We start from the raw sequence: 14,196 nt of genomic DNA on the forward strand, positions 1-14,196 counted from the left end.
TTGTAAATAAGGCCAAAGAAAAAGTAATGTGTACGAGAAACAACATTCAACAGAAAAACAAAGAAACTACACAATACTGCAGATTCCCTTTTATACCTGGACTCTCACAGAAAATTTCCAGGATCTTTAAGAGGATTAATTGCACATGTGCCTTCTACAACAAGACCACAACAAAGAAATACTTCACACAGTTGAAGGATAGTGTACCAACAAATTTGCAATCATCAGTGGTGTATAACATCCCATGCTCGAACTGCGACAAGGCCTACATCGGACAGACGAAACAGCTGTTAAAAGACAGAATTAGACAACATAAAACAGACTCCAACAACATCACACATAAAGAGAAAACTGCTCTGACTTCACATACATTCAAAGAAGGACACAAATTCAATTTCGAGGAAACGACAATACTTGACCATGAAAACAACAACTATCGGAGAAACATAAGTGAAATGATTCACATAACACTGAACAAAACAGTGAATTATAGAGAAGATGTCAATAGACTCAGCACCATATATAACAGTCTATTAGTTCCTTTGAGAAAATAATCGGGATTATGTTTGATGACTTCTGTGCTCCCTTGTCAAAAGAATTTTTTAAACAGTACTCTGTGATCCTAACCCATAAATTTTCAGTGTTTTTTTTCCACGATATTGTGAGAGTTCTGGAATATTGAAGTAGAAAAATAGAAAATAGACCTGAATGTATGGCCATTTTAAAAGGAATACGGTGGAACAGATTGATATATGTTTTTATTGTGATGACTCAATTCCTGTAGAATCATTAATGTAAATCTTGTGAAATTTGTCATGTTCTAATTTTAATCTGTTTTTATTTTTGTAGCCTTGATAAAGGTCCGATTTGAGACCGAAACGTCGGTGTTTTTGATGTAAAAGAGGAATATCGAAATATACATATCCAAATACCTGAAAAGTTTTCACATTATATATATATATATATATATATATATATATATATATATATATATATATATATATATATATAATGTGAAAACTTTTCAGGTATTTGGATATGTATATTTCGATATTCCTCTTTTACATCAAAAACACCGACGTTTCGGTCTCAAATCGGACCTTTATCAAGGCTACAAAAATAAAAACAGATTAAAATTAGAACATGACAAATTTCACAAGATTTACATTAATGATTCTACAGGAATTGAGTCATCACAAGTAAAAACATATATCAATCTGTTCCACCGTATTCCTTTTAAAATGGCCATACATTCAGGTCTATTTTCTATTTTTCTACTTCAATATTCCAGAACTCTCACAATATCGTGGAAAAAAAACACTGGAAATTTATGGGTTAGGATCACAGAGTACTGTTTAAAAAATTCTTTTGACAAGGGAGCACAGAAGTCATCAAACATAATCCCGATTATTTTCTCAAAGGAACTAATAGACTGTTATATATGGTGCTGAGTCTATTGACATCTTCTCTATAATTCACTGTTTTGTTCAGTGTTATGTGAATCATTTCACTTATGTTTCTCCGATAGTTGTTGTTTTCATGGTCAAGTATTGTCGTTTCCTCGAAATTGAATTTGTGTCCTTCTTTGAATGTATGTGAAGTCAGAGCAGTTTTCTCTTTATGTGTGATGTTGTTGGAGTCTGTTTTATGTTGTCTAATTCTGTCTTTTAACAGCTGTTTCGTCTGTCCGATGTAGGCCTTGTCGCAGTTCGAGCATGGGATGTTATACACCACTGATGATTGCAAATTTGTTGGTACACTATCCTTCAACTGTGTGAAGTATTTCTTTGTTGTGGTCTTGTTGTAGAAGGCACATGTGCAATTAATCCTCTTAAAGATCCTGGAAATTTTCTGTGAGAGTCCAGGTATAAAAGGGAATCTGCAGTATTGTGTAGTTTCTTTGTTTTTCTGTTGAATGTTGTTTCTCGTACACATTACTTTTTCTTTGGCCTTATTTACAACACGTTGGATGATATATTTTGGGTAGTTGTTTTCTCTTAAATTTTGCAAACTTTCTGTGTAGTCTCTTCTCTAAATTTGCTGTCACTTAATGACAATGCTCTGTACATCAGGCTGATTGCAGTGTTGACTTTTTGGGTGTTACTATGGTTGCTGTAGTAGTTTATAATCCTATTTGAATTTATAGTTTTCGTGTACCAACAGGTCGTCAAATTGGTCTCTTCTCTGGTTATTAAAAGGTCTAAGAAAGGAATTTTGTTTTCATTTTCATCTTCTATAGTGAACTTTATACTAGGGTGGTATGAGTTGAACAGGTCAAATATGGTTTGTCTCATCTCCAAGGGAATCAACATCAGAGTGTCGTCCACATAAAGTAACATTAAAAGAATGCGAAAAGTTAATCTATCGCAAACAAAGTCAAACAGGTCATTCATCACCAAATTTGCAAAGGAGGTGCTGGCAGGTGCTCCCATTGCAGTTCCATTTAATTGTTGGTAAAATTTGTTATTGAAACTAAAATATCCTCCTTCAAAACATAATTCAATCAGTGATATGAAGGTAGCTTTGTCCAGGGTAGTAAAATTCTTGATATAGTTCCATCTTTTGTGTGCAACTCTGATTACCAGGTCCTTGGAAATATTTGTAAACAGGGAAACCACATCCAGTGATATAAGAATATAGCCTTTTGGTACCACGATATTTTTTATAATCTCCTTTGCCTGAATGGAATTTTTAACATTATATGGTGATGTTGATAAAACTTTGGATAGAATGTCATGCATAAGCTTTCCCAGGTTGTATGTGGGTGCATTGATGTTACTTACGATTGGTCTCAAACTCAATGTATCTTTGTGAGTTTTTCTCAGACAGTACAATTTAGGTATTACACTGTTGTGTCTGATTAACGTTCTGTATTCGATCTCATTTATTAATCCAGCTGTCCTCATTTCTTTCAACTTGTTATTTACTTTGTCTTGTATCTTCTTTGTGGGGTCCTTGTTTAGAGGTTTATATGTTTCTTCATCCTCGAGAAGTCCTGTGACTCCTCTAATGTATTCTTCCTTGAACATAACCACTGTACAGTTGCCTTTGTCAGATTCAGTTATTATGATTTCAGGATTATTTTGTATGAACTCATTGGTACACCTGAGGTATTTCTTGTATGGAAATCTGAATTTGTCTACTTTGTCATGTCTTTTCAAATAATTGTTCACAGCACCAGTACATTCAACTCTGCATAGGTTCTTTTCTTCTTCTGTTATGGGTGCGCTTGATATGCAACTCTCTATGTCCTTTACAACATCCACCATCGGAAGTCTGCATGGTACTATTCCGTGTTTTGAACCCAATCCTATTACTGACTTCACTTCACCAGGTATGTCAAGATTTGTGTAGTTCTTTACGTATTTATCGCTACAATCTATAGGTATAACGGGTTTTTGTTCTCGTTCTAGCTCCACTAGTTTTTTTGAGTTTGCGGTCCTGATCCTGTTCACAAGACTGCTCTCTACTCTGTTGGCAAAATGGGTTAATTCTCTGAAGTTTTCGTCTGTCAGTCTTTGTTGCAAGAGGTTGTTTAATCGTTGGATGTTGTTCTCGGTTTTTTGAATCTTCCAAATTGTTATCTTTATCTCAATGTTCAGTAATGATTTTCTAAATTTGTGTAGGGTTCTGTCTACTAGTCTATTATACGGGTGTGTTTCAACTTGTAAAGAAAATATTTGTTTTATGTTGTTTACGATATGTTTAGGGAATATGTCTTCTGTTCTGCAGCGTAGAAGGAAAATTCTTCTGTTGATCAAAGATGCCATCTTTTTCCTGCTATTGACCAAACTCTTGCAATCACGGTAGGTAACATCGTCATGTTCACTTCTAATATGTTGGAAAAGTCCACCACGAAATAGGTTATGTTGCATATTATCATCCATGTTATGTAATAATGTGAAAACTTTTCAGGTATTTGGATATGTATATTTCGATATTCCTCTTTTACATCAAAAACACCGACGTTTCGGTCTCAAATCGGACCTTTATCAAGGCTACAAAAATAAAAACAGATTAAAATTAGAACATGACAAATTTCACAAGATTTACATTAATGATTCTACAGGAATTGAGTCATCACAATAAAAACATATATCAATCTGTTCCACCGTATTCCTTTTAAAATGGCCATACATTCAGGTCTATTTTCTATTTTTCTACTTCAATATTCCAGAACTCTCACAATATCGTGGAAAAAAAAACACTGAAAATTTATGGGTTAGGATCACAGAGTACTGTTTAAAAAATTCTTTTGACAAGGGAGCACAGAAGTCATCAAACATAATCCCGATTATTTTCTCAAAGGAACTAATAGACTGTTATATATGGTGCTGAGTCTATTGACATCTTCTCTATAATTCACTGTTTTGTTCAGTGTTATGTGAATCATTTCACTTATGTTTCTCCGATAGTTGTTGTTTTCATGGTCAAGTATTGTCGTTTCCTCGAAATTGAATTTGTGTCCTTCTTTGAATGTATGTGAAGTCAGAGCAGTTTTCTCTTTATGTGTGATGTTGTTGGAGTCTGTTTTATGTTGTCTAATTCTGTCTTTTAACAGCTGTTTCGTCTGTCCGATGTAGGCCTTGTCGCAGTTCGAGCATGGGATGTTATACACCACTGATGATTGCAAATTTGTTGGTACACTATCCTTCAACTGTGTGAAGTATTTCTTTGTTGTGGTCTTGTTGTAGAAGGCACATGTGCAATTAATCCTCTTAAAGATCCTGGAAATTTTCTGTGAGAGTCCAGGTATAAAAGGGAATCTGCAGTATTGTGTAGTTTCTTTGTTTTTCTGTTGAATGTTGTTTCTCGTACACATTACTTTTTCTTTGGCCTTATTTACAACACGTTGGATGATATATTTTGGGTAGTTGTTTTCTCTTAAAATTTTGCAAACTTTCTGTGTAGTCTCTTCTCTAAATTTGCTGTCACTTAATGACAATGCTCTGTACATCAGGCTGATTGCAGTGTTGACTTTTTGGGTGTTACTATGGTTGCTGTAGTAGTTTATAATCCTATTTGAATTTATAGTTTTCGTGTACCAACAGGTCGTCAAATTGGTCTCTTCTCTGGTTATTAAAAGGTCTAAGAAAGGAATTTTGTTTTCATTTTCATCTTCTATAGTGAACTTTATACTAGGGTGGTATGAGTTGAACAGGTCAAATATGGTTTGTCTCATCTCCAAGGGAATCAACATCAGAGTGTCGTCCACATAAAGTAACATTAAAAGAATGCGAAAAGTTAATCTATCGCAAACAAAGTCAAACAGGTCATTCATCACCAAATTTGCAAAGGAGGTGCTGGCAGGTGCTCCCATTGCAGTTCCATTTAATTGTTGGTAAAATTTGTTATTGAAACTAAAATATCCTCCTTCAAAACATAATTCAATCAGTGATATGAAGGTAGCTTTGTCCAGGGTAGTAAAATTCTTGATATAGTTCCATCTTTTGTGTGCAACTCTGATTACCAGGTCCTTGGAAATATTTGTAAACAGGGAAACCACATCCAGTGATATAAGAATATAGCCTTTTGGTACCACGATATTTTTTATAATCTCCTTTGCCTGAATGGAATTTTTAACATTATATGGTGATGTTGATAAAACTTTGGATAGAATGTCATGCATAAGCTTTCCCAGGTTGTATGTGGGTGCATTGATGTTACTTACGATTGGTCTCAAACTCAATGTATCTTTGTGAGTTTTTCTCAGACAGTACAATTTAGGTATTACACTGTTGTGTCTGATTAACGTTCTGTATTCGATCTCATTTATTAATCCAGCTGTCCTCATTTCTTTCAACTTGTTATTTACTTTGTCTTGTATCTTCTTTGTGGGGTCCTTGTTTAGAGGTTTATATGTTTCTTCATCCTCGAGAAGTCCTGTGACTCCTCTAATGTATTCTTCCTTGAACATAACCACTGTACAGTTGCCTTTGTCAGATTCAGTTATTATGATTTCAGGATTATTTTGTATGAACTCATTGGTACACCTGAGGTATTTCTTGTATGGAAATCTGAATTTGTCTACTTTGTCATGTCTTTTCAAATAATTGTTCACAGCACCAGTACATTCAATATATATATATTCAGTACATTCATATATATATATATATATATATATATATTTACGCCGTAAGGTGTATTGCTGGACCGATATTTTCTGATGACTATCCGTTCTTTGCTGGACGTCGTTTTTATATGTCTTAACGTGACTTGCTGGACAAGTTACATGCATTGTTGCCAGATGCACCTCCTTATTTGCAAAATGAGGGAAATTAGCGATCCGAGAATAAAAATTCATTTCACTGTAGATGCTCCACATCTGTGACCTACATTTTTATCAACGAATATACATATTGAGTAATTCAATGTCTTTCATACTCCAAGGGTATATTTATGCTTCTTTTAGATATGTTTATTGAAATTTATTCGAAGAATGATGATGAACCAAAAGTTTAAGAAGACTTTAGTCAACATGAAAAATGCGTTTTCTCCGTGAGTATAGAAAATATTCTTGGGACATCTTTTTATTTTTCTGGGCACCTGTGCTATGTTTTCTGTAGTTTGTCAAAATTTCCTGCTATAATTCGTCGCGTATACAGTTTTTTTGAGCATTCCTTATAGATTATAAGCAACGTGATTACATCTGCATAATTCTTTAACATCTTCAAATGCTTTTTCTGCTCGTAGCTATGGTGTTATGATTATTTATTTATACAGGGTGCGGCACGGAGGATGGATGGTTTTAAAAAAATAATAAAAGCGTTAATTTTTACTCAAAAACACATTTATTGACGGAATCAGATTCTCAAGGAAATAGCATTTGAGACAGTCAAGTGTGGAAAATCACATCAGGCATGTGGTGGCCGAAATCGGTGATGCAGTGCTGGAGGCGCTCTGGCTGTGTGGGCGGTCGCCCCATCCTGTTGGAACCACACACGTCGGATTGGAACACGTTGCCGTCGTAATTCGGGGATAAAGAAGTTGTTGATCATTTCGACGTACCGCTCTGAGTTCACGGTAACAGCACGACCATTAACGTCTTCGAAGAAGTAAGGGCCAATGATGTGAGTTTGCGATACAGCGCACCAAACCGTAACTTTTGAGCTGTGCAGCGGTCTTTCGTGTAAGTGTTGTGGATTTTCATGTGTGGATTTTCATAAATGCTAGGAACACGCGAGTCTAACAGCACCTTTCCCACTTCTCTCGTCCTCAGTGGGGGAAAGTTATGCTCATCTGAAAAACGTCCGCCCTCCATGCCGCACCTTGTACAATAACTGATGACATTAATAAATTATCATTATTCCCATAACATCGTGAAGTGAATAACTTGATTCCTAACATTTCTTTCTTTCCTTTTATGTTGTATAATTTTGAAGATTGCTTGGTCTTCCACAACTCCGCCTTTGACGAGCATTACTCAAGACATCAGATGTGGTTGATTCACAAACACTATGATTCGGAACTTTGGAGTGATCCGTCTCATATTCAGCGTTTGGTGAAAATTTTTCTTCAGTTTCTGATATAGGTGGATCTTTAAGCGAATTATCAGTTGAAACCATATCGAAAGTTTCCATCAATACATTGGGAGGAATTGAATCATTTGTATATCCTTCTGCATACCTCTTCCTCATCATAGGCTATGACAATAATCTCTTGCTCTCTAGGTTCGGTACCGTATCCACTACGGATAGGGTGAATATATGTGCACACCTGAATTTTGTGTTTATTTGTTGTGTATTATATTACTTTGTGTACCATTTCAATATGTAACTGTATTCCCCATTTTTTTTTCTTTTGTTTTCCTGTAATTGGGAGTGTATCCTGTAGCATATGACATTAATAAATTGTCATAATCTCCATAACATTGTGAAAGTAATAACTTGATTTCTAACATATGGGCTCAGATATGAAGATCTTTTTAAACCTTCCTTACTTCCCCCCAATAGTTCCTTTTAGTTTTGAAGACCACTTGAGGAAAAAACAATGCTAACCTGAAGCCTTACTTATCATGACAAAATTTGCATTCATCAAGTTAAGGTCCACAATATTCCGAATATTTAATGATAACCAACATTGTTTCATGCAGGATAAAAGTACAGAAACAGCAATTTATCAATTGATCCAGGAAACCAGGAGAGTCATAAAAAAGCAATACTTCATTGACATTTGACTGTTTAGAATATGAAAATTAATGAATACCATGGAGCATGGAGTGTAAAGCAGATACACCCGAATGCAAATATTGACACCAAAAATTCAGAGTAGTTGGTCCTTCATAGGCCAATTTCTTTTAGACTCCGTTCGAAAGTTGCGGAGAAAGACATTTTACATTAGGTCTATGTTTGTCCACTTTTTTCATCCCCCCAGGCCCCCAGATTGTAAAAAACTAGGCAAAATGGATCAGATCGTATTAACAATGTCCACTTTTGTATACCCGGAGAACCACAGAATTCGATCATAGTGTTGAGTTGGTACCACTAACGGCGGTTTTCAATAAACCTATCTATCCATTTTTTACTGAAGATAGAAAAACCATCTGATTTCATTTCTATGATCTATCTGTAGATATATTTTAGAATGGTTACCAATGGTTACTAATCATCAGTAAGTGAAACGATGGATAGATAGGTTTTTTGAAAAAGGTCGTAAATGAAAGCCTTGAGAAGTTGGCAACTCCAGAAACGAATTTTGAAACCATAAAGCAAAAGAAAGTTCGTTTGTCCATCTTTTTTGTGTTTGCCTAGGCACCATTTAAGAATTATGAAGAAAGGAATTTATATCTTTCATTTTCGGAGCAGCACGCCCAAATTGCAGAAATGTATTTTAAACGTTGAAATTGATCAATTGTCCAAGGTTAGTCCACTTTCGACCATAAAATTATTTTAATTGTCCACAAAAACAACCGTAAAAATCAAACGTCGACCATCGTAGGTGCACTTTTTTTTTTACCTCAGCGAGAATATTTTGGAACGATTCAACATCATGTTGGTCTACGACGGTCGTCCACGTTTTTTCAATTTGTCATTGTTGAAGGGATATTGGAAAATAAGTTATTTCAGTGCCTTTTCTTGATCAAACAACACAAAATTTTTAGTTTTGAAATTCGAATTTTGTGTTACCAACTTCCAAAACTTTTAATGATTGATTTTTTTTGGTTCTGTGGATGGAAAAATGAAAAATGAAATATGTAAATCGGTGGACTATTGTTGGATAAATGGTCTATACCATTCGAAACAATTTTTTTGCAATTTGATGATCACGATCAGAGATTGCTCAAAAAAATTTATTTTTTCTAATTTTGAGATATAAAAGGACACTTTTCAAAACTCACTGACGTTTTAAAACGTTTTACTTTTCGCAACCAGTTACGCAAAGTAAAATATTTCGCAACTGATGATGAAACGATACTTGCTTTCATAGTATAAGTGAAAAATTGAATAATTTCCGTCAATAGACGATTTTGGGAATCTGCGGGAGACGCTTTTGAAGACGTTTTTGGTACATTTAATTTCAAATAATAGCAACATCCTATTCAAAATTAGAAAAAATGTTGTGTGAAACACGTTGGAAAACACTATTTTTCGTATTTCGCGTTCTCTACGCTCATTTCGAAAAATAATGCTTTTCCTAACTGGTTGCACAAATAACTATTTATTATGATGCATACATTGCCATGAAGAGAACTTTCATTTCAAAACTGAAAAATATTCAATGACCATTGCAATTCATCTCTGGGAAAAAAACACTTTGTCTTTATTGGATGTGATTTTCTGGAAAGGGAATGAAGGTCATCTTTTCTTTAAATCATGTCTTTAATACGATGCCATTTATTTCTCATCCAAATCAGTATTACACTTAGGCACTGTTTGTTTTATTTGATTAAATTTTATTTTTGACTGTGCATGAAAGTTAAATGCATCAACCAATTTAATATTCCAAGGAAATGAGCAGTAAACAACACGGTAACACATTAGAGTTTTCGAATTTGTGTGGATTAAGTCTATCGTGCAGCTATACCCGCATGGACATAGGAAAATCTATTGTTCATTGCTGGACGTCCAGCAATAACACGCTCTGTCCATTAATTGACGCATGGATGAATGGTTCGGTCCAGCTAAAAACGCAACGATATAATATATATTTATGGCGAAGGGTGTATTGCTGGACCAATATTTTCTGGCAAATATCCGTTCTTTGCTGGACATCGTTTTTATATGTCTTCGCGTGAAATTCTGGACAAGTTGCATGAATTCTTGCCAGAGTCAACTCGTTAAAAAAAAATTTCTTTATAGTGCATGCTACAAATCTGTGATATGCATATTGTTAAATTCGATGCCTTTTCTATTTCGATAGTTCTTTTTTCACTTATTTGTTGAAGTTTGTTTCAAATAGGCTCTATTTAACCAAAAGTTCGAAGAAATCTTAGTCAACATGGAAACATGGAAATTTCGTTTTGTCCACGAAAATGCTTGGGAAAGCTCATCTCTCAATTCCTCAAAAAGTTGTTGTTATTTTACTTGTATTTTGTCGAAATTTTTTGTGAAAAATAATCGTCGTGTGTACAGGCTGTAATCGATCATTTTTTGAATCTGAATAATTTTCACCTCTTTTAATGTACAGGGTGGGCAAAATTCGTTATCTACTGAAGGGAGCTCGAGAACTAGAGTAGCTAGAAGAAAACCGACGACACTTTTTTCTCCACTAATCCAAAACTGAAAACAGATCCAGCCTAACGTTTATAGATTTTGAGTTATGAACGAAAATTGAGAAATTGTCATTTTCAATGAAGCTGAATAACTCGCTTATTTGAACTCGTATTCGAAATCCGTTTTAACATTCTACAGGCACTTTTTTATGAGGAATTCGAATATGATATTATTAAATTTTTTGATCCAGTCAATTTGGAGATACGACAGGGATTTTTGACTTTTCAAATGTAAACTATAGTTAAAAGTTCTTTCGTCTTGCTGCAATTTTTTTGTTGATTTCAAAAATGTATGATATGTCGCTATTCACATGAATATAACATAAGAAAAAAAATTTAATACTTTTTCCTGCTTTTCGATTCACTGTTGATTTTTCAGTAGGCTGGCGTAACCATAGCGACCGTTGAAAATGCATTATGGTTCGTGAACTCCACATAATTCTATGTTAACTCAACCTTCTGTGATAGGAATCACTAACTGCCGAATAATTATTTCTTTTATATATCGATATCGAGATCGATATCCTTTAAAAGAGAGTTAAAGATTTTCGTTTGATTATTGAAGGAGAAAATTTATTCAATTATCGTTTTTCTATTCATGAAAGAGACTTAGAAAGTCAGTAATATAAATCAAATACGATAGTTAACTATAATTATAATTTTCACAGAAGTAAGATGATGAAAAATAGGTACTTCTGTCAACGGTAGTGTTCGAATTGCGAACCATTGTTAGATATGCATGCCAAACATCGCGAGAACAAACGATGACGAATTAATAATCGAAATATTTATTCAGCAATCCGTGATTCCAATCATAATGGCTCAGGTTCACAAAAGATAATGCATATTCAACGGTTGTTGGGGTAAGCCAGCCTACTTATAATTCAACAGTGAATCAAAAAGCAGGAAAAACATTGAATTTTTTTCTCGTGTAACATTCATGGAAAATGCGACATATGATACATTTTTGAAATCAGCAGAAAAATTGCAGCAAGATGAAAGAACTTTCAACTATAGTTTACTTTTGTAAAATCAAAAATTCTCGTCGTATCTCGAAAATGACTGGATCTAAAAATTAAATAATATCATATTCGGATTCCTCATATAAAAAAGTGCCTGTAGAATGTGACAACGGATTTCGAATATGAGTTCAAACAAGCGTGCTAGTCAGCTTCATTGAAATTGACAATTTCTCAATTTTCGTTCATAACTCAAAATCTTTGAACATTAGGCTGGAGCTGTTTTCAGATTAGAATTGTCAGGATAAAAGAGAATGTGCCGTCCGTTTTCTTCTAGCTGCTTTAGTTCTCGAGATCCCTTCAGTAGATAACGAATTTTGCCCAACCTGTACTTTCTGCTCGTACCTGTGCGCTTAGACATAAACTAGATTTAAAAATTTTTTTACTTCCCCTCAAGAGATATGGAAAATAAGTTATTTCTGTGAATTTTCCTGATCAGGAAACCAAAATTGCGGAAAAGTATTTCAAATAAATTAGATAGTACTATCGTATGCAGAGGAGGATTTAGATATTCGACACCCAGGGGCAAACAAATCCAGATTTTTCGCGACATTGTTTCGAGTTATCTTCAGCTCCTTCCTTTTTCCCCACTCATTTTGTTTCTTCAAGATTATTCATCTATGAAGTTTTTCTGCTGTTCGATGTACCTCTTTCAATGAATACTTGACTCAATAGTTTTTCTTTTCATTGTTATTATTTGTTTCTTGTATTATTATCAACATTCTGAAAACTATGGATAACATTTGGTTTTACTTATAAATTTTCCCGAATTGGTGATTTATATACATATTTTGATATGCTTTTGCCGAAACTATGGCAGATATAAAAAAAAATAGTTTTCCAATGTTCAAAACATTTTCTATGAAAAAAACTCATCCTCCGAAACATTGCTACCAATATTTCGAATTGTAATTCAGCGATGTATATGGAATTGAATACGGGTGTTGTGAGTTTCACGCTTACACTTGATAGGCCTCATTCACAAACAAATTTCTGATCTATAATTGTAATGAAAATTTTTTGATCATCACTTCTGTTGCGAGTTAGTACCTGATAGGTCATAGGTACTCCTCAATTTTCATGATTCTAAAGTTACACTTCTGTTTAAACTTCCTAAAATGTCCTGTTTTCATTGCTCAATCAAAATCTCAATATATAAAACAAAGTCGCTATTCTGTGGGTTACACCATTTATAACTCAAGATTGGATGAAGTGTTTGTTATGAAAGATGATTTGTTGGATTCTTCTACGGGATTAATATAATATACATTAAAACACAATCATTAAAAATTCGATTGAATGAAAATAAAGGAAATAATTATCCCTCTTGCGAATAACGCCAGTAGGTGACGCTACGTTAAATAGCGTTTTCGTGAAAGTATTATATTGGATATTAATTATTAAGATAGGAGCTTGTTTGACAGTTGGTGAAAACGGGCGTCAGACTTTTTCATAGCAAATATCCTACTCATTAGAGAACTGCTCTTGTTTTTTCAATATCTCCGATAGTTTTACAGAGTCCACATCCCTTTATTCAACCGAATTATTTATAACTGTTGTTATTTTTCAGTCCTGGTTGATTTTCCTCAAGAATAATATGATCAAGAATCGGATAACACCTTGATCATCATTTTCTGAGCCCGAAATCTTCAATTAGAGAAAATAGAACTTGAGTTGTAGGCTTATGGTATGGAAATGGGTAATAGATGAGAGCGTAATTTCGATTACATTTTGCGGCGCTCATACGCTAAAATTATTGATGATACGAAAAAATATGTAGGAGTATATTGTTGTGAATCTACTCTAGTTTAATTTTTCATATAATTGTTATCATCGTCAAATGAGTCAAAAAAACGAGATATTTAAAAAAAATTGATTTTTGCTGTCATTTCGTCAAAATGGCGGCCAAAGCGAGAAGGATGGGAAGTTGATATTCGGAGAAAGCATATCACAATATACAGGGTGTCCCAAAACTAGTGAATCAAACGTCACACCACGATAGAGTAGATCAAATACTATCGAATGACACCAATATTAGTTGAGCGAAAATATACCGTTTCCAAAAAAACCTAACCTGAAATTGCCGATTTTCGGACTAATTTTCTAGTCACAAGGCCAATTTGTGATTAGGGACAGCATTTTTCGCCCATATTATTACCCCAATAGAGGGGGTTTATTCAGAGTAATAAAAATTATGTAGAAAAAACAAGAGTTTTAATTTACATTTATTTAGGTTTTCGATTAACTCCTTGAAATAATTTTAATTAGGTATAATGAAACAATAATCTAGGATTAATATAATTTAAAATCGCTATCTTTTTTCCCAAACTGGCCCTGTGATTGAAAAAAATTTTGTTCGAAAATCGGCGGTATTTTCATAAACTTCTGATTATTTTGGAAACGGTACATTTTCGCTGAACTAATATTGGTATCATTCGATAGAGTTTGGTCTACTCTATAGTGGTG

General features: G+C 34.1%; 2 protein-coding genes across 2 annotated transcripts; both read right to left on the minus strand.

Annotated features, from left to right (window-relative positions):
* Positions 1-1,997: 1,997 nt before the first annotated feature.
* On the minus strand, positions 1,998-3,887 carry LOC123311665. Its single transcript, XM_044895734.1, has one exon. It carries the CDS (start codon positions 3,885-3,887, stop codon positions 1,998-2,000), a length of 1,890 nt encoding a protein of 629 aa, XP_044751669.1.
* Positions 3,715-5,998, minus strand: LOC123312424. The gene is made up of 2 exons (XM_044896853.1): positions 4,054-5,998; positions 3,715-3,998 (listed from the first exon to the last, which is right to left on the minus strand). Exon 1 carries the CDS (start codon positions 5,915-5,917, stop codon positions 4,295-4,297), a length of 1,623 nt encoding a protein of 540 aa, XP_044752788.1. The 5' UTR covers positions 5,918-5,998; the 3' UTR covers positions 3,715-3,998; positions 4,054-4,294.
* Positions 5,999-14,196: the final 8,198 nt, after the last annotated feature.

This window comes from Coccinella septempunctata, chromosome 4 (genome assembly GCF_907165205.1).
Source record: "Coccinella septempunctata chromosome 4, icCocSept1.1, whole genome shotgun sequence".
NCBI lineage: Eukaryota > Metazoa > Arthropoda > Insecta > Coleoptera > Coccinellidae > Coccinella > Coccinella septempunctata.

What these genes read in the sequence shown, in the direction of transcription:
- LOC123311665 (XM_044895734.1), bottom strand. Translation starts at nt 3,887, where the DNA reads ATGGATGATAATATGCAACATAACCTATTTCGTGGTGGACTTTTCCAA.
- LOC123312424 (XM_044896853.1), bottom strand. Translation starts at nt 5,917, where the DNA reads ATGTTCAAGGAAGAATACATTAGAGGAGTCACAGGACTTCTCGAGGAT.